This window comes from Pungitius pungitius, chromosome 8, assembly GCF_949316345.1.
Source record: "Pungitius pungitius chromosome 8, fPunPun2.1, whole genome shotgun sequence".
NCBI classification, from domain to species: domain Eukaryota; kingdom Metazoa; phylum Chordata; class Actinopteri; order Perciformes; family Gasterosteidae; genus Pungitius; species Pungitius pungitius.
The window spans coordinates 20,881,718-20,909,617 of NC_084907.1; the positions used below are offsets into that span (position 1 = coordinate 20,881,718).

A 27,900-nucleotide genomic window follows, 5' to 3' on the forward strand; every position below is an offset into this window, starting at 1 on the left:
CTCAAACGTGCGCATTGTGGGGCTGTTTTTTTTTTTTGGAGTGTCCCCACAAGTGCCCTTTAAGTGAACGCTCAGCGGAAGGGCGGCCCGGCGTCTCGTCGGCGTGGCGCCGCCCGTCCCTCGCGTGTTGCACTCCCCGCCCCTCCCCAGAAATAACACGGCCGAGTGATTAAGCCGCTCCCCCCCCCCGGAACACCAGCAAACTGAATAGCTGTGAGTATTGAAGATGCTAATCCCCTCGTGCTGACTAATCACACGTTCACCTGAGTCATTATGTGTTCGCTTTAAGTGCGCTTCCCGCACTCCGATCCGTCACATCGGCGTGTCTATTGGCCTTGACCTTGACCAAATCCATTTTGTGTCAAGGCAATAACAACCCGGAGCGCCGCTGCTCGCGCTGCCGACGTGCCGCGGCGTCTTTGTGTGCCGCGGTGTTGTTTGCGCCGGCGTTCGTTTGTGTGGGCCCGAAACCGGGCTTATCTGGTGCCGTACTGCGCTGATCTCACTATGCTCATCCAGCGTTCTAAGCCGCTTGGGCTCCAGCCACCAGCGTGGATGATATATCCCTGCCCCCCCCCCCCCCCCCCCCCCCACCTTCCCACATCCCTCACTCTGATTCATTGGCTGTTTGCGTTGCCCCATCCATCTGGGCCAACAGGGAGAACGACGCGTGAAGACACATTGGTGTTTTTTAAAGGGAGGGGCGACTGCATTAAGCTGCTAGGGGGGAGATAGGGTCCTGGAGAAATGGTGGGCCTACCAAGGAGAGAGGGGAGGGAAAAAAATTGTATGGGGGGGGGGGGGGGAAGCAGCTGGAGAAACGGAGCTCCGAAATAAAAGACACGCGGGCTACTCGGGGGGGGGGGGGTGGGAGATGGGATTTTTCAAAGGACAAAGTAGAGATTTGTACTGACAGATTAAATACAGAGAAAAAGACTGTCCAAGGGACGAAGGGGTCGCTGGATCAAAAGACGTGACATGAGGGTTGAGGAGAAAAAGCTTTTTTATGTCCCCAAAAACAACTTTGGAGATCATAAAAAAAAAAAAAAACATATTACACATTCCAGCTGTTGTGACACAGATTGAAATCATATGGCTTTTCTTCCAGACCTCAGATCTCAGAACTAGAAATGCGGTCTTTTTTCTATTGGATAATAATTGAAATGGAATAATTAAATCCTCATTGTTTCAGTCGCATAATGTCTCATTAGGAAATGAAATAAATCTTATCGTTGTTGTTCAGTTTTTGTTCAGGTGATTAAAAGCCATAAACGCAAGAGCAAAAAGACTCAAGGGGACTTGAATGCATCCACATTTTTTTTTCTTCTAATTTGATTAGTGATATCAGTACGTACATACCGCACAACTATTATGCTCCCCTGGCGTCCCCATATTCTGGGCCGGGTCTGTGCTCAGAAGAGACGGAGCGCGAGATGAATGGAGTGGGAGGGTCAGCTGAGATGAGGTGGGCGGGGCTCTTAATAGAAATGAGACGGCTTTGATGATGACAGTTGTCCACAGCTGATACTCGGGTAGTATAGGGGTTAGTGGTTCCAGGGCCCCCCCCCTCCCCCCGGGCTCCTGGGTCTTTACGGCTGATCACACTATTCTGGGACAGGAACAAGACGGCCCCCTAGAGGCTCGGGGAAAAAAACCTAGATGCCGAGGCGCAAGAGGGAGGGCTGCAGGGAGGGGGGGAGACGCGAGGGCCCAAATCCGACTCACGGACTTTGAGGGGCTCTCCCGCTAACTCCATGAGGGTTTAGTTGTGTCCCACTGTCGAATCGGCGAGTGTTTGAGGGCTCCCTGGCAGACATTTTTAAACCCTTCCATGAACCCTTTCTTGTAAATCAGCATTACTGTGTAATTCCCTTCTCCCAAGGGAAATGTGACTTTAGACACAGAAAAACCAGTGGAAGCATGGAGACGTGAGGAAAGGTCAACAGAGAAGACACATGAAGCCCAATGCACTCATTTATTCATCAAATATTACATAATTTGAAATGACCCCTCAAAAGTTCAAATCAGGGAGTGAAACATAGTACTAATATATATATATATATATATATATATATATATATATTGACGTTGTCATGGTGTCATGTGGCAGCAAAGTGCTGCACCATTTCAAGCCCTCGCAGACTCAACCAAGGTGACTTCAATTCAGTCCCTGAAGGTTCAGGGCTTGGGGTTTCGGGGGCGGGGGGGGGCGGCGATGGGATTGGGCCCGAGGCTTCACCATATTTGCCACTTGGATGACCTGCTGTATGAGACGGCTACACACCTTAAGCCTCTTCAGAGATAAGCCTTGGGTACATCATGGTAAACAATGTTTGGCACATTTTAAAGGAAACTTCAGTGCCGAGTGGTGTGTGATACTAGTAAGAGAATATTTGGGTTTCATTTCATGGGTTTCAGTTTCAGTTGCCAACATAAAGTCAATCGAACCATCTGTGTTGAACAGTATTATAAGGCACACGTGACACTAACAACTCGTGAGCAGCTGAAGCTACAAATCAGCAAACATTACATTAACGGTATCCTGCTAATTTGAACTGGCATGGATCTACTCCGGGCCCACTGGTGATAAAGGTCTATGCACGTCACACTCACTATTTTTATCTGATAGTATCTTAGTCAGCCGAGGCAGATACTCAAATGCAGATACTTCCCAATAGAACCCTGTAACCAAAGACGTTTTAAAGAAACAATTTGCACTGCTCAAAACATTACATTTCCTTTTGTGTTGCCAGTGGCAGTTTACGAGCAGTTGTTGGCTTTCGATGCTATACTGTAATCTAGAGTGATTAAGGAGGAAGGTGCTTTGGGCTCCATCCAGTTCATTCACAGCAGCACCACCTAAACCTTGTAGGGAACAAGGTCACCGCAAAATGTTTCCATCTGGTTTTCTCTGAGTGTTTCTGCAACGCGCACAGACGTACTCACAACTCTATGTCCCATTGACTCCTGACACACACTCTGCTGTTTCTCTTTTTTTGTGTTTCCTTGTAGAAACTGGCCAGGGAAGCGGAGCAGCTTCAGAAGGAGCACGAATGGCAAGACGGTGTGACGGTAAAGTAGGACACCCGCTCCTCTCCCTCCTTCCCCGAGACCTCTTCCTTCTCTATTCCTCCTTCTTTTCACAGGCTATTTTTCTTATTCTGCTAACGCGGATTGACAATGTGATCAGCATCACAGAGACAATGTGGTGATGAAGCCTACATTTTTACAGGTGGAAAGAAAAACAAAAAGTACTCACAAACCCAGTTCTAGATGTACGGTCGCACATATATGTATATATTTGCTTAAGTATTATGTAAGAGCCTTCTGTGTGTTTTATTTCACAGGATACAGCAAGTTGAACATTGCGTTCTCGTGCAGCCGACCTTTAAAACACAAGAGATCCGCTCTTGCGATCCAAAAAAGAAATGGTATTATTCTGGTCTGCGTGTTTGACTGTGTGATCGGGAGCTTGCGTGCTCCACTTTTTTTCTTTTGCACACTCAAAACACTCAAATGCCCCATGTACATGTGTGCATACTGATCCTTATGCACACATGCACATGCACACACACGCACACACACACACACATATATATACAGCCCCAGCAGACAGATGCACATGCACAATCTCTACTGTCACATCCTCTGTCTCCAGGGAGACGAGCTCGCTGTCATGGTACACTTCCCACAAATGGATTTTTAACCCAGCGCCTCCTGGGGGGATATCTGAGAAAAAGATTTTAACTGATTTAAAACAAATAATTATGAGGCTCACTTCCCTGCAAAGGCCATTTTTCTTATTCTACGGTTGCTTACTCTCTTGAGCTGTAGTGCTGGTGTGGATGGTTCGAGGGAGGGGGGGGGGAGGGCTGCAGTGCGGCTGTCCCTTGGTCTTAGGCCGGAGGGAAGTTAATGCCCGTCTCCCCCCCCCACCCCCCCCGTCCGGCTCTGATGCTTGCAGGAAGTGTGGCCTGGGTCACAGTGACCACACACACAGCTCACCTGCTCATAAGTAGCTGCATCCAATAGGGCATCAATAACTCCTCAAGTGGAAAAGCCAGCATTTTCTTTAATCCAATCACCCCCCCCCCCCCCCCCCCACCCTCCTTTCCTCCTTTCGGCTTTTATGTTTTCTATCTGTATTTCTGCCCAGTCACACCAGCTTCACACCCATCTTTTGCATTCTCTGCATCTCGATCCCATTCACAAACATCCTTTGTTGTCTTTATGTGTCTTTAATCAGGCATGAAAATAGTTGGAATTTATCATATTTTTTTCAACGCTGCAAAATAATCCTAATGGTTCTCCCCTATTAGCAATGCATTGGAGCTGATTTTATTTCCTTTTATAATTAGGCCAGGTAATGAATCTCAGCAGGGACGGCTCTGAAACTATTAAAGAAACCTCACTCGGGGGTGGGGGTTGTGGGGGGGGGGGCGTAGTAGACGTAGAAAATGCCACATCCTTGCGGGAAGATTTCTCCCCGTTCATAGATGTTGTGCTTTCCTAATTTATCTTTAGGTGAGCACTCTGCTGACTGACACTCTAATGAGATTAGCATGCTCTTTGGGCATATTAGAAAGAAATACATTGCATCTTAAACTAGCAGGTGGAGCCGTCTGTCAAATGAAGAGAATAGGTGTCCATGCATGGCTGACCTTGCGTTTTGATAGAATTTCTGAGTGGCTGACGGTGTGTGTGTGTGTGTGTGTGTGTGTGTGTGTGTGTGTGTGTGGTTTGTTTTTGCTTATCGGCGAGCGGGTATTTATTTGCATGTGTTTATTAACGGGAGGTTCAGTACCTGGCCCAGCCCATCTGCTTTCCTCGCCAAACTGGTGACATCACAGAAACTCAATGATACGCCTGTTCCTCGTAGCGGCTGCCATCACAGCTGTTAGCGTGGTGATGGGAAGACCTTCCTCCCCTCTTTTGCGCACACACACACACACACACACACACATTGAGTCTTCTTCCTTTGCCACAACTGTTTCCTGACCATCCCAAACGGCTGGACATTATGGATGTCAAAATGTTGAGCGTAACAACTGTTGCGGCGGTCGTTCGGGGTTTTAAATCCATCGGCATGAAATGGTGTGTGAAATGGACATTAAAGTGTTGGATTGCTGCTGATTTCTCAAGGTCAGGTGCCCGTCCCTCTGTGACACTCGACTGTTGTGTTGGAAACAGAGTCATCCCAAGGCGACACGCTCACTTCGCAACTCTCATCGGGGGGGCGGGGGGGAGAACAACGTCAGACCCCAAATGTCTAAACTCCCTTTGGTAAACTAAAATTGGGGGCTCAAAAGCACAGCTGCGAAGCATTGTCATTGATGAGTGTACTTTAGTGTTGCGTTGTGCTGTCTTCGTGGATTTTAATTCCCTTTCTCTTTCTTTTTCGGTTGAAATTCATGCTGGCTCCTTTAAAGCTTCCATAGAACTTCTAATGGCAGAAAGGCATCTCATGCAGGGGCAGTCGTTGTCATGGTTGCCATGTCGTCCACGTAGGCCCCTCATAGGCTGTAGACGTGGCCCAGACTCAAACCGCTTCCCGCCCACTGCCCACTTGGAGGCCCTCGTGGTGATTTCAATCTCCATGAGACGTGAAAACCCATCGAGAGACGGTACGCATTGCCATTATGATAATGTCTTCGAGTCTCCTCAATTTTTCTTTGGTTGTGCCTCAGGTCTCTGTTTATAGTCTCGCCTTTTTTTTTTCTTTTTTTTTTTCGATGCTCCAGGCCATTTGGTTTGGGGTGTGATTCTGCTGATCTTCTCCTCCACGGCTGGTTGTCTCGACGGCCTCAATAACAAAAAAACGTTTCCTTCCTAAGGGAGGCTGATGTTTTTAACTCTGTTTAACTTAACTTTATCCGACTGACTTAACATCCAAGGCAGTCGGCGGGAGATCCCGAGGTAAATTTCTTCCAAATATTCGGGATGTTAAAATCCAAATTGCCACCTCTTAAAGTCTTGTGTTCCCATGGCGATGGTAGGTTCGCCGACCTGCGCCGCTCCAGTGTGGAAAAAGGCAGGGGCGGATAGGTTTATTGAGGCTGCCAAGTGGGCTCTTTCTTCCATCAAGGCCGACTGGGCCCCCCCCCCCCCCCCGTCCTCCGATACTCTCAGCGATGCGTTCCAGAACCGCCGCACCATGCATCTGCCTAGCCGGGCTTAATTGGGTGGCAAAATGGGGTCTTTCATCCTCAGCCAGAGCAAATGGCTGCTCCACTCTGCCGCACCTGATATTTCCTACACGGCAAGGCGTAGGGCCTGTCTGTCACCCCCCCCCCCCCCCCCCCCCCCCTGTTACTTCATCGGTCTTAAAACAAATCCCTGCTGGAATCTCCAAAACTGTACTCCTTGCGGGCAGATCTCTGCTCTGAAACCCCGCCGCTCCGCTCCTGCTGGAAGCTTTCGCATCGCAGTTGCTTTCTTTCAAAGGCTTTGTGCACAGCATCCCCCCCCCCCCTAAGGGGCTACGAGCTCAACAAAATAAACATTTAAAGTGTACTCACGGAGGAAAGGAGTAACTAACAAACATCTGTATCAGCTGTGAATTTCGCAATCAGCACATTCCCAGAACACGTTTTTTTTTTTATGATGAAACTGTGAAGGCAGCGTGGATGCAGTTAATAACAGTTGATCTGTCGGTTAGTCCATATATGGAGAGGATTTGTCTCAGCAATCACATTTTAATCACCACTCACAAATTTACAGAACTCTATTGATTATGTGTTAAAGCACGTTGCATTGTTTAAAGTGACAACTGGGGAGTCTTGTAATAACGTAATGTCTCGGCATGCAGCTTAAGTGCATGACACACAGTATGTTTGGCCTAGTTTGGCACAACTCAAGTATATGTGTGTGGGTTCAGAGACAATCACTAAAGCTGAGGTTTTAATACTTGTAATGTGAGCCCTACGGTTAACACATCGGCCAAATTAGCATTCAGTTGTTCAACCACCCACGAACCCACATCTGCTTTGGGTTGTGACCGCTGTTTCTTATCTGAAAGAGGGTTGACACCGAGTTCAACATGTTGGACACGAGACACAAGATTTGATGAAAGAAAGAACAGAGATGGCAGGAAGACCTGTACTTTCCCTCCGTTTGTGATGTGGCAGCTGCTGTATGTTTGAAATGCATTAGCGCTAATAGCGGTGCCATTAGGGAGAGAGAGAGAGAGAGAGAGAGAGAGAGGGGGGCTCTGTTGATGGGTTGCCATGATGAAACCAGGGAGAGAGGAGGAGGGGGGGGGGGGTGACAAAGAGAGGCGCGGAGGGAGAGAGGTGTAAGTGAGAAAGCAAGCGAGTGAGGGAAGAAGAGCAGAGGAGACGGAGGAAACAGGGAAACAGAGATGGAACCATCTTCCAGGCCATTTACTGCAATCATCACTCTCTAATCAATCAAGCCTTTCATCATAGGACAACACAATCTCTCCTCTGCTTTCCCTCTTCATCTCCACTCAGCCACCCACTCTCATACGTAACACAGTAGTATCCACGTGACCTCTTTCTCTCTCATCACACACGTACGTTCAATGGGTACCTTTTGTCATATCTAAAAATAGGATTCACTCCCCACTCCTGAGAGCCTCGGCTTTTGTCCCTCATAATCTACCGGTTTTCCTAATTATTACTCAGTTAATTATTCACTGGGCATCGATTGCCAAAAGTAGCCAGTAGTACGGCACATGTAATGCTCTTGAGTCAAAACGGGTCCCCACACAGGTGGGACATGACCACACCTGCAAGGGGCCGTAGCGAGAGTTGACATGGGTTCGTTCACTTGACCACGTTTCGGCCTCCTTTGATAAATGTCTCCTATTTGAGATAATTGGCCCTTCAGAAGAAAACGAGTGAGAATCTCGATGTGGCGACCCTCTAAACTATCAGCTCCATTAGCCAGAGAATTCATTAGTCTATTGAGGGCTGCTCTGACAGGTCTGAGTTCAGATTCTGTTAAAATAGACGGAAATTGTCAAGTTTTTGTCTAATTTGACTCCCACTTTCAACGTGTTCATTTATAAATGCGAGTCTTCCTTCTTTGGCTTTTACAAAAGTTTCCAGTTTCCTTGTTTCTAAATCTTTTCCAGGTTAAATCATCCATCTTCTGTCGCTGGTTGACCTGAACCAAATGGATGAATGCGGGACTCATCGGCATGCCAACGGTGTTCATGAATATCACCTTTTAAAAAAAAAAAAAGCCATATATATATAAGTAAAAATACATTTCGTTTTGCCAACCCTGGCAGCAGCACCACAGCTACGTAAACTGAAAAGCTTCACCCCCCCCCCCCCCCCCCCCCTTATTTCAAACACTGAGCAGAACCATACGGCACAATCACAAATAAACCGCGTCTATTTTCATTGGGAGCTGGTTTCTTCTTCTTCTTCTTCTTCTTTCTATTCCTTGTGCCTGCGCGAGAGAGACAGACTGCTTACAGCCTGCCGAGCACGTAATGGAACTCATAAACAGTGTTATCACTGAATCCTGAGCCGTGGAGCGGACTTCCATCCGCTCGCCACTGCGAGGGAACGGAATGAGGAGGGAGAGGAGGATTCCTGCAGTGTTCGTGTGGCAGAAGGTATCTGATGTGGCGCGGAGGCCTCAGAAACTGGATCGAGCGCCGCCTGCAACGCGTAACCCGAAAAAAGCAGCAAGTGTGTCAACACCCCGACGACGAAGCCTGGAGTCGATGTGGATCAAGCATGATTTAATCAATTGATTAATTGGTATTCAGTCAAGTGACTTTGCACCAGACACTGCAGCTTCTCACTAAACCTTCCTTCAGCTGCTGCTCTGCTCACAGCCTTGATCAGGCTTTTGGTTGCTGTGGTGACACAGTAGTTAAGTAATTTCAGCTCCTTGATTGCAGGCCGTCGTAATTTGCTTAAGTGGTGCTCTCCAAAGGTAGAAATTTCCTTTTTTTTTTTTTTTAAATAACTTTTTCGTCCGCTCTCTTTTTTTTTTCTTTCTCTCCAGCAATCCTTTTGTTTCTCCACATCCAACCTCTAATATTCCTTTTGCTGCTTCAGGAGAGGCCTCTCGAAGACTCACGCCGCTCTTTATTTTGAGTAGGGCGACTTTGGCTGAAACGTCTGAAACGAAACTCGCGGTGGAAGAACCCCTGAAGTACGGGAGCAGGTAATGAGAAAACGCAACAAGACAAACGGAGCACGGAGAAGAAGAAAAGTCGGGGGGCGCGGCAGTGAGCCTTCGCTCACCGAGAGATTGGCCGACTGTGCTGAGCGGGTGTTGCTCCGTGTCTAAAATCCCACCGATCGATCCGCCTGCCTCGCCAGGAGATGGGAGTCGATGGCGAGAGAAATCCAGCCAACCTCGATTCTCCGCCCCCCCGAACAAACGGCCCGACACCCATGAAGTGCGAGGCCTGGTCTGGGAGGCCCTTCTGGTCAAAGCAGGAAGCAAAATGCACCGGTTGTGTGTGTTTTATTTATTGTTTGCATCATGTAGATGATTGATAGATATTGTCTCAGCAGCTTAGATGACAGCTTCAATCATTTAGTGATTCATTTATATGTTTATAGCCAGAAAACGTTAGCTTTGGCCATTTTGTGCCTTTTTGTTAGAGTTCACAGTAGATATGGCAGGAAATGAAGGGGGGGGGGGGGGGGGGGTAGCAGAGGTTCCCCTAATGTGCTTCATGGCCCCGGGGGCCTTAAACCTCCCCCCCCCCCCCCCCCCCCCCGTTCACTATTGCCAGAAATGTAATTTAACAAGTAATCATTCATCACGGCCCAATTAAAAGGGATGTCTATACTGAAAAAAAATGACCTTTATCACTCCACGCCCGAGACTTCCTCCCTTCCGGGTGAGAGATGTGCCTGAGCGGTCTAAGTGGTGACAGGCGGCTTTTTCGCTGTAGCAGAGGGGAGACGTCTGCTCTGGTTATGGTGGTTACGCCGTCTACTCTGTCCCCGTTGTCCTTGGTGCCCGTCCACAGATGTCTTAAAGCAGGTTTCCCTTTGTCATTTGCATGTTGAAATCACCGTAGGGGGACAGCAAGGCATCTGATGGAAATGATTACGGGGTCGAAAATAACAGGTTTCCCTCGGTCGGCGTTGATTGTTGATTGGCCACTCTGAAACCGGCATGTAAAGACGGGGTTGGGGGGGCTTCTCGGGACTATAGCAGGCAATAGCGGTGGGGCAATTGTTGAAAAACATCAGCGAAATGAAAAAGCTGTATTTCACCTCGTACGAAAAACATAAATGAATCTGGAAACAACGTCACGTGTCGGGCCGCACTGTGATTGGACGGGGGGGTGGGGGGGGGGGGACCGAGAACCAGCTTGTTTGTGATTGGTCGCCCCGGCTGGGCGTGGATAATTCTATTTGCTTTATCAAAATCCCTCTGGAATCCAAAGATAGCGTTAATATTGCCACGGCCTGTTTATCTTATTTGTCTTTATTTGGTGTTACATCACCTCTTTCCTGCTTCCCCAGCGTTGATCAGATTGGGGGGGGGGGGGCTTGTTTGGGAGGTGTTGGCATGCGCGTGTTCGTGTTGGATAGGCTTTTTATCTGGCGCTGTGTCCATGCCGTGTGGCGATGCTATCAGCATTTAAACCCGCTCGTCAAAGGAGGCCTGTCAGCCAACAATGGAGAGCAGCATTACCCAGAATTCAGCAGGACAAAGGCTTCCGCCGTTATCGGTGAATTGGAATATTCACTGACTGATTTAACTGCTTTTACCGGGGGGGATTCACAAGAGAGGCAGGATTATCTGACCTGCAGGATATTTGCAGAGACATTTGTAGAGTAGAAATTGCAGATCCATTGCTGAAATTGGGGGCATGAAAAGTAACCATGGCATACGTAACCTTAATATTTCTTCAAATTATGTTTTTCTTAATTGCTTCTTTCTTAATTGTCCTCCCGTTCTCTCTTCTTCTTCACTTCCTCCTTCAATCTCCATGCTTGCCGCCCGTCTTTGTGAGTCCTTGATGAGACGTGCACGGAGAACGTCGTTAACTTTGCCGAATTCGCCCCGTGTATTGGAGCTGTAATCGGAGGGCACATTCAGTTTATTGGCAATACAAGATGCACATCTGCATTGGAGCTATGCTTGGACGCCATGGTCTCAGCAGCTCCCTAATCGCTCGAAAGCCCGGAGATGCCGAGCATTGCCAATGAGAGAGAGGCATGCAGCGGCGCCCGAGGCCTCTGTCGTGCACTCCTTTATCAGGCTTTCACTCTCTCTCTCTCTCTCTCTGTGTCTCTCTCTGTCTCTCTGTGTCTCTCTGTGTCTCTCTCTCTGTCTCTCTGTGTCTGTCCCTATCTCTTCCAGGCCAATAGTTTTAAATTCCATTTTTCTGGTTGGCTCTTTATTGACTTGACATTACGAAAAGGAGATGTATTGGTAACCGGCAGTTACTTTCAAAACTGAACAAAAATACATAAAGGAGATAGCAGTGACTTCCAAGAATAAAACTACAACAAGTTGAGATATAAAAGTGAAGAAAACAGTCTATTTTAAAGTTGGATGAAATTCTGTTATTCTATCCGGCTTTTTTTTAATCATTATTCTCATATCCTAAATGGTTCCAGATGAGTTTCTTTGTCTGGACAAAGATGAGGTAAATCATGAAAAAATATACATAAAACAATACATACAGTAGTTTTAAATGCCAAGTCAATGATGTGTAGCCATGCTATGCAATGTTATTATTGAAATGCAATGAAATAATCAGCATATCACGTAGGAAACTCATGAGCAAATAATATATTTGTTGTAATAACTGAATAATTATATCAAAAATATAAAAATAAGATAAGATTGAAAAATAAGCGCCAAAGAAAGTTGAATAATTGAATTAATTACGTGTCTACTGTAATCATTTTTAACATTTGACATTTCCTCGCCTCAGAGATTTTAGTTTTTCCCGACAAAATTGGAGTCGTCAAATTCAAGCAACGGGACTTTGTCGGGTTTGGGCAAAAGAACATTTTCAGCAATCAGTTCCAAATTGAGAAGCCTCTTGAAACATGTGACCCGGACAAAATGAGAACCTTTCCAGAGAAGATACACCGGACGATTCTCGTTTCTGCAATTTTTCACAAAGACACAAAGACCCCCGTTACTTCAACATGCTGTTTAATTAAGTCGTTAAATCCAGGAGGATGCACGTGATGCATGCACACAGAGCATATGAGTGCTTTCTGAAGGGCAACAAGGAAAAGGATTATCAACTCTCATTTGGACCTTCTATTTGCTGCATGCAACGTCTTATTTCAAGTCAAATGTATGCACAAAAATAAATGATTTCTGACAAAATAGTTTCTTATTTATGTTAAAAAGCAATACTCCCACGCACATTAAAAGACGGGATTTAATATCCTGTGAATCAAAGAAGCTCCACAAAAAGAACAAGAATTCATGTTTTATTCACAGGGTACCGGTACAATTCAAGATCAAAGTGGTTAAAAGGCTTTCAGATCCCTGACAAATTCCTACATATCCATGATTCATTTACCTCTGTTTGAAAATCCCATTTCACAAGCTCACGTTTTAACACTCGTGCAAACCTGTGGACCTTATAAAACTGAAAGAAATCAGCTGGAAGAATCTCTTTTTTTTCTGATGGCGGGGGACGTGTTTTTCCATTTTGACATCTCTCCTTTCAGCACTGAATGCCATTGTGCATACATTTCCTTTAAATTTAATTCTCCTGATAAAATTGGATGTCAGTCATTTCCCACTGAACATACGTAGCTTGTAATGCACTTGTGCGTTAGTGTGTGTGTGTGTGTGTGTGTGTTCAAGTGTGTGTGCTCAGTCTGCAGGATTTCATTCCCTCCTCTTTACCGGAGAGACGTCTCTCCAGCCAATGCGGCCCGAGTGTTTATCCAGTTTCGAATGCGTTGAGTCTCATGCCATCCGACACGTGGAGATGGGGTGTAAGGACGCTGTGGAAATGGAAAAACAGAGGGAGGGACGTGAAGAGGGACTTGTGTGTGTGGGGGGGGGGGGGGGGGGGGGAAGAAGAGAGTCAGAACGTAAAGCTCCGTAACCGCCTCAAACTTTACCAACGCAGTTCTTCTCTGCGGCATAATCACACGGTGTTGTTTTTTTTTTTCCTCTTTTATATTCCTGGTGCATTTTCCACACTAAGTGAGCTGTGTGTGTCTGTCGGTGTGCACCTTTTGGGCTGATGTGTGTGCGCTAATGAAGAGCATTAAATGAAATCCTTTATTGTGTTTGATATAATGTCAGCTTCCATTAGGGAAACCGGGGCTACGGATGATTGCTAGACTATCGGGGGGGCCAGGAGAGGGGTGCAGTGCGTGCGTGTGTGTGTGTGCGTGTGTGCGTTTCCGTGTGCCTGTGTGCACACCCCAGGGCTCGGCGGAGGCACAGAGTGTGTTCTGTAATTATAAAATCATTAGCAGGTGTCCGGAGGAGATATGAATATGACTGTAATCTGTCCCCCCCCCCCCCCGTGATGGAGCGCTTGTCTCGCGCTCAAAATGTCAACCCGTCTCAGCCCGATCCATCGAGGGATCGCACGCCTCCCAATTCAAAGGATTGGGTCCCGGCGACCACACTCCGTCATTTACATGCGCCCCTGCATGTGACAGCCTTTTGTGGAGCAGACACTCTTCCGTCACCTATTGTAACGCCGCGCGGTACCTGGAGGAATCACCTGTCACGGTCCTCTCCGCATGCGATGACATGTCTGGGCTTCAAAGGCTCCGACCTTCACTCGAAAAGGAGATTTTAAAGTTTGAATGTGTAACTACAAGCAACGGGTGACATTGAAATAACAGCGTGCGGCGATGACAGGAAAACACGCCGACAGAAGAGCGTCCTCGCGCTCTGACGGACTGACAGGCGCACACGCAAACAAAGGAGAGGCAGGCATGTGTCTGGTCAGAACCCCCCCCCCAAAAAAAACCGAGCAGACGTTGTAGCCCTCTTGAGGAGACAAAGTCACATTGTCATCTAGAGCGGAGGGGCGGTTTCTATAGCAACAGCAGGCATTTAACCTACGCGCCGCTGCTTTCGCTGGAATCTGAAATTGGTGAGAGGAGGCTGGTCTTGAGGATGGAGAGATTGGCAAAGATGAAGATAAGACAAGACAGGCTGGAGGAGGAGGAGGAGGAGGAGGAGATTTGTGGCAAAGGGAGGAAAGAGGAAGAATTTGGAGATAAGAGCGCAGAGAGGAAGATTGATGCAAGGGGGGGGCTGGAGATCATCACCTGACCTCAGTGTTTGTCTCCTGTTTGGAGTTTGCTGGTCCACTCCGTACGATAGATTTAATTTACTGATAGCACTTTGGGTCAGTGGGAATTTCTCTGACTCGGTGCGTGTTTCTGCGGTGCACGTTGCACACTGTTGTGTGTGTGTGAGCGCACACACCTGGCCGTGCACTCACTCCGTGTACATGGTACACATGAGTGTCTGTAAGCATACAGCCGCGCTATAAGTATGAGTTTAGCATCAGGGAGGTTAATGTGGGGAAATTGCTGGCTCGGTGGTGGTGGTGCATCAAATGTGTGTTTAACCTGGACCCCCGAGGCCATAGAGCCCTGTGACCAGCCGCAGCAGATGGCCATTCCCCCCCCCTTGGGGACCGCTCAGAGGGTCACGGCGGCCTCGGACGCGTCAACACGGAGACGTTCCATGGACACAGATGTTGCTGCTTTCATGAGTCCCATCAGTATAACGGAAAATGCTTGTGTTATTATGTTTTAGAGGTCTTGTTTTTGTCATATTTCAAATTTCAACAACATAAAAAACTCATAAAAAGTCTTTGTAGAGAGCAAGAGGGATGCAAAAGGGGTTATTATTTTACTTAGTAGAACAGTAGTTATTGTAGTGAATACTTTTTTCAATCCAATAAATGTTATTCCCAATCGTTACCTGTAAAGGGTAAGAGGGAAGTTTTATAAACACAAATGTCCAAATAGACAGTATACCAATGACTGATGGGTCTATATTCATCAAAGCCCTGGGACCCTTGTGGCCTGAATAAAAGTACAGTATGTGCCTTCACTAATTTCTGTATTCAGTAACGTGTGGTATGTTTTGTGTGTGTATTATTTGTCTGTGTCCCTCGGGTTGGAGGACCTCGGCGCTTATTTACAGGAAGCCAGCGTGACGCCACAGTGGTGGGAGTAAACTCTTTTTGGAAGCGAGGGACCGGTCCGAGCAGGACTGGGCTCCGGATCAACCCAGCTGGCAGACACCACAACGCTGCTGCTCTGCCACAGTCTCGCTCGCCCCCTTTCTCCTCTCTTCCCTACAGAGGAAGGGCTATTTTTAGCACCTGGCATCTCTCCCCCCCCCTCCCCCACCCCCCCACTGCACCCACAACCACCCCCCCCCCCCCCCACCTCTGTCCTCTCAATTCATCCCTTCATATCACCCTCCATGCCCACCCTCCACCTCGACCCGATGTACTCCCTCCAGCTCCTTCCCCTCCCACCCTCAATCCTCATCTCCCCGACAGAGCTGTGGACGTAAGCTGAGGACATTCGTCAGGAAGGCGGGACTCTGCGTCCACTCCGTCTTTGTCCGCGCTCATTACCCAGAAACACATGCTGCGTCCGGGCCCCGTCGCCCCCCCCCCCCCCCCCCCCCGCGCCCCGTGTCAGTGTGAGTTTGAGAGTCAAGAGGCGCCGAGAGAAAGGTGCGGACTGGAGAGAATACGTCCACGTAGATGCCGTACGAGTTAAACAGACACGTGTGTGTGTGTGTGTGTGTGTGTGTGTGTGTGTGTACAGAGACACAAACAGCCACGGGCTAAAACGTTGAACGCAAGCGCACATTGAGCGTAGCCGTGCAGTGGACTCTGTCCCCCCCCCCCCGCCGGACCGCGACCGCAGCTCATCTCGTGAGGTCGAGGCGCTCGCCGCGGCGCCCTTGAGAGCGCCTCGACCTCAGCCGGCCTCCTCTCGCGATAATGAGGCAGGCCCCCACCGGCGCTGCTCGCTGCACGCCACACCCCCCCCGCCCCTCCCCCACCCGGCTGCCTCTACGGGAGATAAGGACGCGGTAATGAGAGGGTGGGGGGGGGGGGGGGGGGGGGCAGACCACCTGGGTTAGGCTTCTTTGCTCGGGGTGAATGACCTGGACCTGGGCGGGTGAAAGGTTGAGCCTCGGGCTCCGCGTCTTGTGACCGGTGATTTCAATCCGTGATCAGAGCAAAACGGTGTGTCGAAAAATAGCAAACGTTTACATCCTTTTCATTTATTCCTTTTTTTTTTGTTTCTCTCTCTCTGTGAGAGCTGAGGTGGAACACTTTTGAGTGTCGTCGTTCTCCCTTTGCAAATTGCGCTCCCACGCGGCTGTTTTTATTTTATTTTATTTTTTTTTTAATTCTTTTCCACAACACATGAAAATGTTCCTGCAGTGTTTTTAACACGAGTTGGAACATGTGCCACCAGCATCGCGTCCTACTGACCGAAGGCAGTGCGCAGATGCATCCGGCTCATTCATTCCACATCACACTACTGCTCCTGTGTTCTGTGATGCTGATTATATTCTCATGCTGGACAGTGTGATTGAATATAACGCTGACTCTCTCTCTCCAGCTTACCACCGCCAGGGGGGGGGGGGTCGGCTCTGATATAGACGCTGCTATATCTCCTCTCATCACCTGTCTTCTCACTTTTCTTTTCTGCACAGGAGAATGCCATTTCATACTACGATTCCAAAGCGGATTCAGTCTATGTGAGTACAGCACGGACTGCTCCCCCCGTCCCCCCCCAACCCCCCCGTCCCACCTCCCTCCCCGTCTGCCTCCCCCAACCCCACCCTGTCTCCTCTGCCCTGGCCTCCTCGGTGTCTGGGTGTTGATGCCCCCCCCCCCCCCCCCCTCCCCCACTGGGCTGTCTGTGTGTGTTAGTGAGAGGGGGCACTGCTTCATGACGGGGCGGGGGGGGGGGGGGGGCAGGCCAACGCGCACGTGACGGCTGCTTCAACTGTCCTCGCCCCTCGTCTTGTTTGCCAGAACTCTCTCTCTCGCCTCCCTCCCACCGACCGCGTCGACCTCGCTGGACCTCGGCTCCCGAGCCGCGGAGTGGACGTTACGCGTCCGTGGCGTGTGTCATGGGGCAGCCCCCCGCCGGGCCCGGGCGACGCCTTCCTCGGGTCGCCGCCGCTTTTTTTTCCGGGGTCTCATCGCACCACCACGCCGGCTCCACTTCCTCTTCAGGATAGGTCACGCTCGGAGCCCGGCACCGCTGATTGTTTGGGTTTAGAGGAGGAATGAGGAAGAATCCCCCCCCCTCTAGATCACCAAAAGCACAAAAGATGGGGGACTCAGTGAGATAGAGAGAGGGAGGTGGAGGGGCAATAAATCACAGGGTGATTTTCTCTCTGTGCACGCCGCTCCTGTGATTAATGACACAGCGCTTTAGGGCCTGTCAGCACATCTAATTGAAGAGCATCAGTCATCATTAGCATGGCACACTGAGGTCGAGCCAGTGACGCACCCCCCCTGACCCCCACTTCGCCAAACCCCACAACCACCCCAACGACGGATGCGGAGGCGGAGGTCACTCAGAGGTCATATCTCTATCCCCCTAAGAGTCGCCCGCCAGTACTCCCATATCTGAATCTAGAACCCCCCACCCCCCCTCCTCTACAACCCCTTTCAATTAATGCCTAACCACTAGAGAGAAATGCACCGTACATGTTCTATTGCACTGAACTATGAAACATGATAAGAATCCATGTTTAAAAAGGTAAGTGGATCGCAGGCTCTCGTCTCCTCTGTTCCCTTTCCTATTTCCTATTCTCTTCTCCTTGTTCATTTCTTTCCTCTTTATCCTTGATAGAAAACTGCATGTTGCAATGTTTTTTTTTAACCTCTTTGGGTCCTTTGTGTATATATATATATATATATATATATATTCACAGGTCTGATGTTTACTCCAAACAGATATTTTGGCTGTTTTTGTTGGCCTTGTTTGTTTAAGCGGTTGTTTTTCCTCCGTCTCACGCGTCCGTGCAGTCTTTCAATTAAACAGCCCCACACGCACATGCAGGGGTCCCATGTGACCTGTTGGAGGTTACCCCTGGTTGGCTGGAGGCGTGAACGAAAAGAGTCTTCAACCTGTCAACTCTGGCCTCTTCAGCCTTTAATTAAACCTTGAGAACAGGGAGATAGAATTAACAAATTGGGTAATGAATGGAGCAAAACAGGTGGTGGATAGTTGAGGAAAATGAATCAATCAGTCTCTGCTGCATGGATTTATTCAGCTTCTAATTAGACACTGCCTTGGTTAATTATGATTGGGCTCTTCTGAGGAAAAATAAAAAAATAAAAATCCCTGCCTGACATTGACAGAATTAGTGTCAGACTGAGTGATAAACAAACACCACAAACCTCACGGTTAGTGTTGTTGAAAAGACAGCGTTCTTTTATATTATTGCAATTACTCTCAGAGGGTTATTTTGTGACCGGGCAACAGTCACCATGTGTTATATTTATCTCTTGCTTATAAAGGTGAATCCGTTTAGTTCCGCCTCAGTTCACTAACTACAGTAAATAAATAATAGAGCCAGAACAACAGGAAAAGGTTATTTTTAACGTTAACGGTTTTTGAAATAACACTTTTAGCCGTCACAGATCAGCTCCCAAAAGATGTAGAGTTTAAAAATAAAAGAAAAAAACGCCTTTCCTCAACAAGATGACTAAAACAACAACAAACTTGCTTTATATGATGTAAGGACCCATAAAACTAAAATATCTGCAAGTTCATTTCTCGAGACATTTATCCTGTCCGGTGATTAACAGGAACTTTCTATGAAAATAAAACACAACTAAAAATATAGAAAACGTTCTATAAATTCTCAGCACTTTTAGTTTTGCAAGTTGACGTGCATTTAAATGCCCTTTTTTTTACATTTGTATCATTGTTATTCCTTAAAATTAGGAGTCGAATCCTCTTATTTGATTATCTGAGTTCATGTTAAGAAAAATCTAAACAGCTTTGGAGGCCAATGTTCAATGGACTAGTTGATAGATTGAATTGAAGTAATAAAATACCAGTTGAACACATTTCTATGTCAGCGTAGTCTCTGTCATAACAGTGATGGTTCCTTTCGTTGACTTTCAACGTTTAGCACAGCTAAACTGTCCCAACAACAGCTTGTAATTGCATTTTAATAGTCAATTAAAGGTGGCCCATCAATCAATTTCTGCGATAGACATGGAGTTTTGCTTTGATTTCTCCCAAAAAACAAAAACAGCTTTTATCATGTCAGATCCAATTAACCCAAGCTGCTTCATTACAGTCGCACATTGGTCTCACACAGATTCATATTGAAGTAAAATCTGTCTCCGTAACCATCAGAATACGTGAGGAGTGATCAGAGATGCAAGTTCCCTTTTAGTTTAGCACTATTTGCTACATATTTAGCAGAAATATGCAGCATCACTGCCGTTCTTTTGTTCAAACAATAACAGGCGAAAGAGAGGATAAGGTCTGTCATAAAATATGCCGCTGTTGGAATGGATGGTAGACCACGCCGCGATCGAGTGGTGTTTGTTGCTCTTGGTTCATTTGTATCGCACCTCGTGCGTCTGTGACACTCATCTCGGTCACTAATGAGCCTCTCCGTGCTCTGCTACCTGCTGTCGTTCTCTTCTGATGAGAGAAAAACCAAATGCAAGCACCGAAATCCGAAGGCGGAATAATTGCTATTTTTGTGCTTGACATTATTCAAATGCTATGTAGCTCAGAAATGGAGACAATTGATTTCTGTACCAGAGCCACAAGTGGAGCCACCAGCTGGGAGGTGACAGAGTGCTGTGCTAAAGTATTCTCCTGTATACACACGTGTTCGGTTTTATGCTCACTCTTGTGTGTGTGTGTGTGTGTGTGCGTGTGTGTGTGTGCGTGTGTGTGTTTCTGCAGACGGAGGACGGGGAAGAGGAGAACCCGCTGGAGAGCGCGACGTCTTTGGAGCTGGAGTTTGTGGACGATCCCAATTTTAAAAACAAGGTCAACTACTCTTCCAGTGCGGTCCAGATCCCTACAGACATTTACAAAGGCTGTAAGTACGCAACGATACTTTGTTGTTTGACTGGTTGACGGGTTTCCTCAAGGCCTCCGCCACGACGACTGGTGTGTCGTTTATTTTTTGGTTTCACTGAGGCGTGTTTTGTACGCTGAATAATCCCGTGTGATTTAAGGCAAAAAAACCTGCCCTTTAAGAAAAATACTAATGAGATGATGAATGTATCTTTCCAAAGATCTGTTTTTAATAGCCACACCCCGCGCGGGGGCTGTTGATAGATGACAGGTCTTGACTTGACCTTTCCCCTTTCTCTCAGTATGTGAGCTGGATCCGTCCCTCCTTTTGCATCGGTCATCACTTTACCACACACGCACACACACACACACACACACACGTGATTTTGGATGACAGACAGGTCTCCCCCACCATATCTGCACTTCATGTACCTTCTAGGACTCTGATTTCCCTCGCCGTGTTCCTTTTCGACACAGTCTGACTGCTGCTTCTTCTTCTTTTCCTTCTTTTTTTTTAAAGACTCAAAAGCACGAGCCATGTGCTGACACGTCGACATTTCCACAGTGGCAATTTCTCCCCTATCTGTTATTATCTAGCTCTTTGCCGTCTTTGTTGAACAGGCACCGTATGGCACCTGTCTTTGACAATGCCCCCCCCAGCTGTGTCTCCAGACAAATCTTGTCAGAATTGGACACTCGTGGTTCGGGAGGAGACGTCAAAGGCTGCAGCTAACTCACAATAGAGCAATCAGGCCTGCACATTGTTCACGACGCCATTTCGTGGCAGCTCTGATTCCCCCCCCCCCCCCCCCCCCCGTCTGAAGTCTGAAGTCGGAGAATAAAGGCCTCTTGATTGAGCCTGGTGGTGACTGGAAGAGCAGAGTGGCACAGTGCATGAATTTAGCTTTTTCACCTCTCTTCTGTGGCAAATGTTTATTATTGATTTTGTTGTAGTTAGGTCCCATTGTGTGTTCTGCTATGCTGAGATTGTCAACTGCTGATTTTGTGCCAACTCCATTATGGACATGTATGTGGTGTTTTAGTTCGGGCTGATGAATATTTTTTTTTAAAACAGGTTTGTGCCCAAATGTACAGTCATTTCAGAAGACACTTTTCCACCAGACACAAATGAAGATATTAACATAGATTTTGAGGCGTCAGAAGTGATATGCAGGGCAGACCAACTTAAAGGGAAAAGGATTTTACACATCAAAGTCTGTTTATAGGTCTTGAGGGGGACTACTGCATATATTGCTTTTTGATGGTCCACAGGGAGCTGGAGGAAGTCTGGTAAATTTATTGGTGAGGACTCAGGACTACGAGTCTGAAAATGAAAGAATTCTGGGGGTGCAGTCAGAGTTAGAAAGGAGTGAGCTGACCTCTGACATCTGTCCATGAAGCTAGTATACTAGTAATACTAGTATACCATACTGTACATCAAGTACTGACCTAACTATCACATTGCATTATGGGAAATCTAAAAAAAGACAATATGTTAAGTTCTGCTGCATCTTTTTTGATCTTCTTTTTGAACTGATCATCATTAGTTTGACTTGTTGGTGTGTTAAGCTAATGTACAGATTTTGCCATGAAGGTAATGTCCCAGGAGGTTGCTGGATAGCGGTAAAGGGGGATTATCATGCCCTGTTGTCCTGCTTCTGCTCTGGGCTCAGCAGTGGGAGCCTTGCAGTGGATGTCTGAGGAAACCAATGTGGGCTGATGGTTCACCTCCGGGTCTGGAGGAGCTCTGGATCTACAGATCATCTGTGAGTTCAGGGTTTAGGATCAGCAGAAGAAGAGCAGTGGGAGTGGGTAGATTCTGGCGCCTGTTGCTCAGGGAGAGGCCAGAGAAAAGAGAAATGTAGGAAGAATAATAAAATAATGTTGACCCAATGTTCAAAAGTGCGCACGCACAATGATCTCATTGTACAAGGACCGTCATGTTCTTCATCCCGAGACATAAATCTGATCCTCATGAGACACTGAGTGGCCTTCTGGGCACCCGGACATACACGTCATTTCCTTATCCTATCTCATCGGACGTGACATACACACAAACTTACTGCACAAGCAGTGCAGACATGGTCTTGTTTTGTCTAAAACCCCCTTCCTGGCGTGACGTTATTGCAGCATGAATTGACAGTCACAGCAAAATGGACGTCCTCGGGGACGGACTGAGAGAAGGAAAGATAAAAAAAAGAACTGGGGTGAGAGGGGAGACACTTAGAGCATTAGAGCAAAAAAAAAAAAAAAGCTTTTTTCATTATTTTTTTATTGTGATCCTTTCAGCAGCAAAATGAGGCGGTTCACGCGTCCCGGTTTGATTTGTCTGCGAGGCCCCATGTCCACAGTCGGGGAGTGCTCCCTGAGCGCAGTAATGAACCGTTTTATGATTCATTATCTCTCTGCTGATTCCTGCTGCCAAGTCTGCAAACTTTCTAATTAGCTTAGGTCAAACATTCAGACAGTCTTCCTCTAATTATCGTTGCTTATTACAGAATGGACATCGGGACGCCGCCACAGAGAAACCAATCCACGTGGGTGGTGTCGTCTGTGGAGGAATAGAAACCTTACCGAAACGCTCAAGAAGACACAGGGATTTACTGAATAATTGCAAAGGAAAGGGCTCCGGTCACTGCAAAAATAAAGAAGAAAACACATCGAGAGTATAGAAAATGCATCTTTAGTAACCATTTTGTAGATTCAGGGGATTTGACCTGGTGATGTACTACTAATCCAGATGTTGAAAATATGGAAGTTTATATATATATATATATATATATATATATATATATAGATGTACATAGCAATTATGTGTGCATATAGTACCCGTGGTGTGTGGCCCTATTAGCGTACCCAGCGGAGAATAAAGAAAGCCACCAGTGAATGTGGGAGGCCCTTTCATTGAATCTGAAGTTTAAATCCTCTGCATGCGGCGCCTTCTCCGGCGGCCCGACGTCACGTTGTCACTTTGCTATTGTCGCCGGGCTCAGCGGGAAGCTTGGTTATCAGGAATGAATGGCGGGGACCGGCCAACTGTGTGTGCAGATGAAAGAGCAGGGCTTAAATGTTTTGCATGGAGTGATTAGCCCAACCCCACCCAGCCCACCCTCCAAACACACACTGAGATACAACACACGGCTATGATTAACACCCTTCACTGTACTTAACAATCCGATTGCTCCATCCCTTAGTTCACACATGTGTGTATGAATCACTTTTGCAGCCGTGATTTCTCCTTTTTCTGGTTGGTGAATTCATGGATGTCACTCGACTTCCAAGACCTGCAGAACCTTAACATGTGACGGTTTATTGGGCCGTTTGGAGCAGAAGAAAGAATATGTAAGCACAGCGCTGACATATGATTACTTTTTAAGCTGCAGAAACACAAAACATTAGCATTCTGGTTGGATTTAACGTACTAAAATGATGTAGGTCCACTGTCTTTTTACCTGCTAAATCTGTACTATGGTCTCCAGGTAGTTACTTTTTCCCCAATTGAAGACAAAATGCAATGCTTTGAAGAGGTCAGCCTTAATATTTAGGTTAGAATATAGAAAATAACACATTACACTGTTCATGAGGCTTTGATTAAAGTAAGAAAAGTCATTTTAGAATCAGGGCCTAAACCAGCAGCAAGCTTGTACTCCATGCCCCTTGAACGTCTTTGGTTTGATCCCCTTTTTAAGGCTGCTAGCAAACAAATCATCCAATTCACCTTTGTAAAGAGCAAATTGCACGGGGGGGGGTGTGTATGTAATGAACAGTGGAGAATTGAGTCCGACAGATACAGGAGACGGAGACCCGACGCAGTGGAGTGCACACTTTGAAAAGGGGAGAAAGATGTGCCTCTGCAGGCATTTGTGTGGGACACTCCCTCTGATGTCTCTCTTTTTGTAAAAAAAAAAAAAAAAAAAAAGACATCTTAAGAGAAGTCAGCTCACCTGGACAAAGGCAACTTCTGAAAGAAAGACTTAGGTCTGTTCACAGAAGGAAGGGAAGGTAAGAATAAGAGCTATTGTCAGTCAGAACAGAATGCTTTGGCTCAATTCAGTGAATGTTGCCAATTCACTTTGTGCCGTTTCCATAGATTTCTATAACATCATGCTGCATTTGTCCTCTTAAAGGCATACGCTTTGAGTCTAGATTTGCTGCAGCAACTGAAATGTCATCCTTCTGTGTGTGTGTGTGTGTGTGCGTGTGTGTGTGTGTGCGTGTGTTTGTGCGGCCTGTATTCGATTCACACGCCCCAGGTTTCCTCCAGTGGAGCAAACTTCCCCCGTCAACCAACTCCCGCCGTGCCGGAGATCAACTCAGTCCGTCTCCACATCAAACCAGATTTAAATGGGTGAAAAAAAAAAAAGAAAAAGGGATTTTGTGAAAAGGAGAGGAAAAAAAAAAAAATAGTGAAAGTGCAATGGAAAAAGAAAGCAACAGAGAGAAAGGGGGGGGGGGGGATAAGGGAAATTGGATTTAAAGTTAAACCAAAATAGAAGAGATGGGAGTATAAACACTGTGAGCTGTATTTCTGTCATTCTTGACTTAACAGACTCCATCTCTCTGCCCCTCACCATCCAGCCCCATAGTGGGTGCCCAGTGAAGGAGCACTATCATTTACCAGCACACTAATTAGAACAGCCAGCACAGCACAACTCCACTTCACTCACCACCAGGCTCACAAATTACATTTCATGTTTGTTAGTTACTGCTCTTCTTTAATTAGAATTTTTTTTTTGGATTACCATTTAGCAAAACGGAGCTCCTCTGATAAATACACTCACGCTAAATGCTGTCTGTGAGTGAAACTGCTTCAATCCTTCACATGAATTTTAATTATAATTAGTTACTACTGTCTCCGAGACCGGCTTTGTAAAGCACGCTGCAAATCATACAATTTAGGTTGAACTGTTATCTTTTGGAAGTTATTTTTCTCCACTAAGGCTACAAAAAGACACATTTTTCTTCTTCGGGGGGGGGGGGGGGGCTTAGACTTTGTTTCAACTTGTCTTGGTGGACGTGTGAGCCGCCGCTTGCCGGTTCCTGTTGCTCTCGTTTCCTCTGGAAGGAGGAAATGTTTAATGTTGAGGCTCTTTAACACCCAGGCCAGGCCACAAGGCAGCCCTGAAAGAAGAGAAGAGGAGGAGGAGAGACACGCAGGAAAGAAGAAGAAGAAGAGGGAGGGGAGGGGGGGGGGGGGGGGATGGAGACGCAGGAGGACCTGGGTTGAACCGTACAGAGACAGGCACCGACGGAGGTGGCACACGCAGACGCACACATGCCAAAAATGTGCAGTAAGGTTTAACGCTTATATTACAACAAACATTTTCTCACACACTTTACGTATGGCTATTTGAAAACGGATCACAGGGGGCTCCTGAAGGTGTCCATTGCTAGAATATACAGTTAGAATTGACAGAATATTGCAGTGATAGTGAACTGGTCTTTTACTGCCAAACATCTTGTGGTCTGCTGAAAAATGGTCAGTTAGCTCCTCCTATTTTTATGCGTTATCTTAACATACTGTGGTTGGAAAAAAATCAATTCTTTGGAAAAAGGACCAAGGGAACGTAAACCCGCCTTGGGTGTTAAACTCACCGATATTCAAAAAAAGCAGCATTTGTCTGCGCGTTGTGCCTCTTGTGCGTGAGTAATGTCACCTATTTGGTAAAGTAAGTAGAATCAAAGTGTCCTATCTGTGCTGCACTGTCACTGTTTATGTGTGGAAGCCTCCATGGCGATGACGGGGATAATGGCCTCTTCCAACAGACTCAGCTAATAGCCTCTGCTCGATAACCATTATGGATGTCGGGCCGCTCGTGTTCCCCTCTGATATATTGTGGGCCGCTGTGCCTTTTCCTGCGCTCCGCCTGCACAGGAAGTGCATGCACCTATTTCTAAAATCTTGGATTGATACAGGGCATGAGGCGCAGATTGTTTGGATGTGGGATAGCTCCTTATCTCAAATATATCAGTGTGAATAATGTGTGTGAGAAGTTGGAAGAGGGGGGGGGGTCAGGTATGATGCAGGGATGCTCCATAAATCCCTCTCATAATTGTTTCCCTACTTGGTGTGCAGTCAAAGCCAAGGGGTGCTCTGAACACCAGGGGAGCGGCGCGCTGATGAATCACCCTTTAGAGATATCCGAGGGAGGCGCGTCTCACGTGAAAGATGAGCCCAGCAAAGAGCTCGGAGAGGCGCTGTCCGCCTGTTTGAGTATATTTACCCCCCCAGGAGAAATTTGTCTTTTTATCAACTGTCCAGAGAAGTGCCAGCATATGCGACATGAATAAATCAAAGAGAATTTGTTTGCTCTTTTCAGTTATCTCTGATGGGCCCATTTTTCTTTGGCGATCACCTGCAGAAGTGTGCGTTTGCATCTGTGTGTGTGTGTGTGTGTGTGTGTGTGTGTGTGTGTGTGTGTGTGTGTGTGTGTGTGCAGGGCTGGCCAGACAGTAGAGGTGGGCAACATCTACACTTCAGCTGACAACATAAGAAGCACACAACCACTAAAATAACACTATATTTAAAGGAGAAATAGCCTGAAAACGCACTGCAGCTTGTGTGTGAATGCGTGAGAGTGTACCTACGTGCGCTTTTGTGTGCACGTGCAGCTGATAACCCTTGCATAGCCGCATTTTGCTCGAGGCCTTGATGGTTGTAGCGGAGGTCGCGGGGGGGGGGGTCTTTCGATCGTTACAGAACCAGCGCATCTCCAGATAAGAGAACCCACGACCTGCTGGGAGGGCTCATGCTTAAAGACACTTTACTGCACGTTACTCAGACCGCTCTTTGACCACAGAATACGGGCCGGATGAAATTGAAAGGCCCGGTTTGGCGCCCCGATTATCTCCACACTGTGGTCAGTGTAATATTGCCACTGGTCTCGCTGGAATGGATCACGGGAGGTTTGAGAATTTATTCCCAGAAATGCAGAGATACTTTCTCTCTCTCTAGTTTCTACTTCTTGTTTGTAGCTGTAAACTCTAGTTTTATTTCATTTTCTTTCCAGTTTGTGTAACATCAACAACACTGAAGTCTGAAAAAGCACACGATTGAAAAGATTATAAAAGAGTGTTTCCTCCCGGTTTAGTTTGTTTAATAAGAGAACAAGCTGTTCCATGAAAAGGGAAAGCTGTAACCTTAAAGGACTGTGATCAGGCGCTTTATGGAAAATGAAATCAAACTAAATTAACTTGACCTTCAAGGCGCCCCCCCCTAATGTAGCGGCAGGAGAAGCACTGCAATGAATCCATTAAAGTAGTATGGTAATATGTCCCTAACTCCAAAAACATTGATTAACAGCTCTGCACCAGCTAGATGTTCACCTCCGAAGCAAAGGACAAATGGGAATGTTACATAACCTGCAAACACCTGAAGAAAAAAATCAATTCTTTGACCTCTACGTCTTTGATTCTGCCGTTTTCAACTTCGTACTTTAAAGTGAAATTTACTTTCAGTTTCTCTCTCTCTCTCTCTCTCTCTCTCTCTCTCTCCCCCCCCTCATGAGGGAGAAATTGCCTTTCTGGGCTGTGAAAGCAGCCACTCATTCGTGTTAATTTTTTTGTGTTGCTTTCCATCAATCGTCCTCCCCCTCTCTCTCCGGGGTTTTTAATGTTTACCCCCCCCCCCCCCCCTCTGTAGGGCTGCTTCCATCCTCCTCCATTCTGCCTTTGTGTGCACGTCTATGAATTTTGAGAAAAACATGCTGAGGAGCTCCCCTCGGTGATGGCAGCAATTTGGCTTTCATATATTCCTGTCCTCCAGACACTGCTTAGTGCTGCTGTAGGAAGTGTGTGTGTGTCTGTGTGTGTGTGTGTGTGTGTGTGTATTTGTTTTAAAGAACAAGCCATGGAGCGCTAAAACTTGGTTTTCTCTGGCTGCCTT

The 27,900-nt window shown here is 47.0% G+C and overlaps 1 protein-coding gene across 3 annotated transcripts in view; it reads left to right on the forward strand.

Moving 5' to 3' along the window:
• Positions 1 to 27,900, forward strand: part of cacna2d2a (calcium channel, voltage-dependent, alpha 2/delta subunit 2a) — a 104,971-nt gene that overhangs the window by 46,019 nt on the left and 31,052 nt on the right. For 2 of the 3 annotated variants that reach the window (XM_037490267.2, XM_037490268.2), the window contains exons 4-6: positions 3,013 to 3,072; positions 16,660 to 16,704; positions 19,899 to 20,037. In XM_037490267.2, the coding sequence (XP_037346164.2) occupies positions 3,013 to 3,072; positions 16,660 to 16,704; positions 19,899 to 20,037 (244 nt within the window). The remainder of the gene's footprint in view (positions 1 to 3,012; positions 3,073 to 16,659; positions 16,705 to 19,898; positions 20,038 to 27,900) is intronic. The other variant, XM_037490269.2, reaches the window with a different exon arrangement.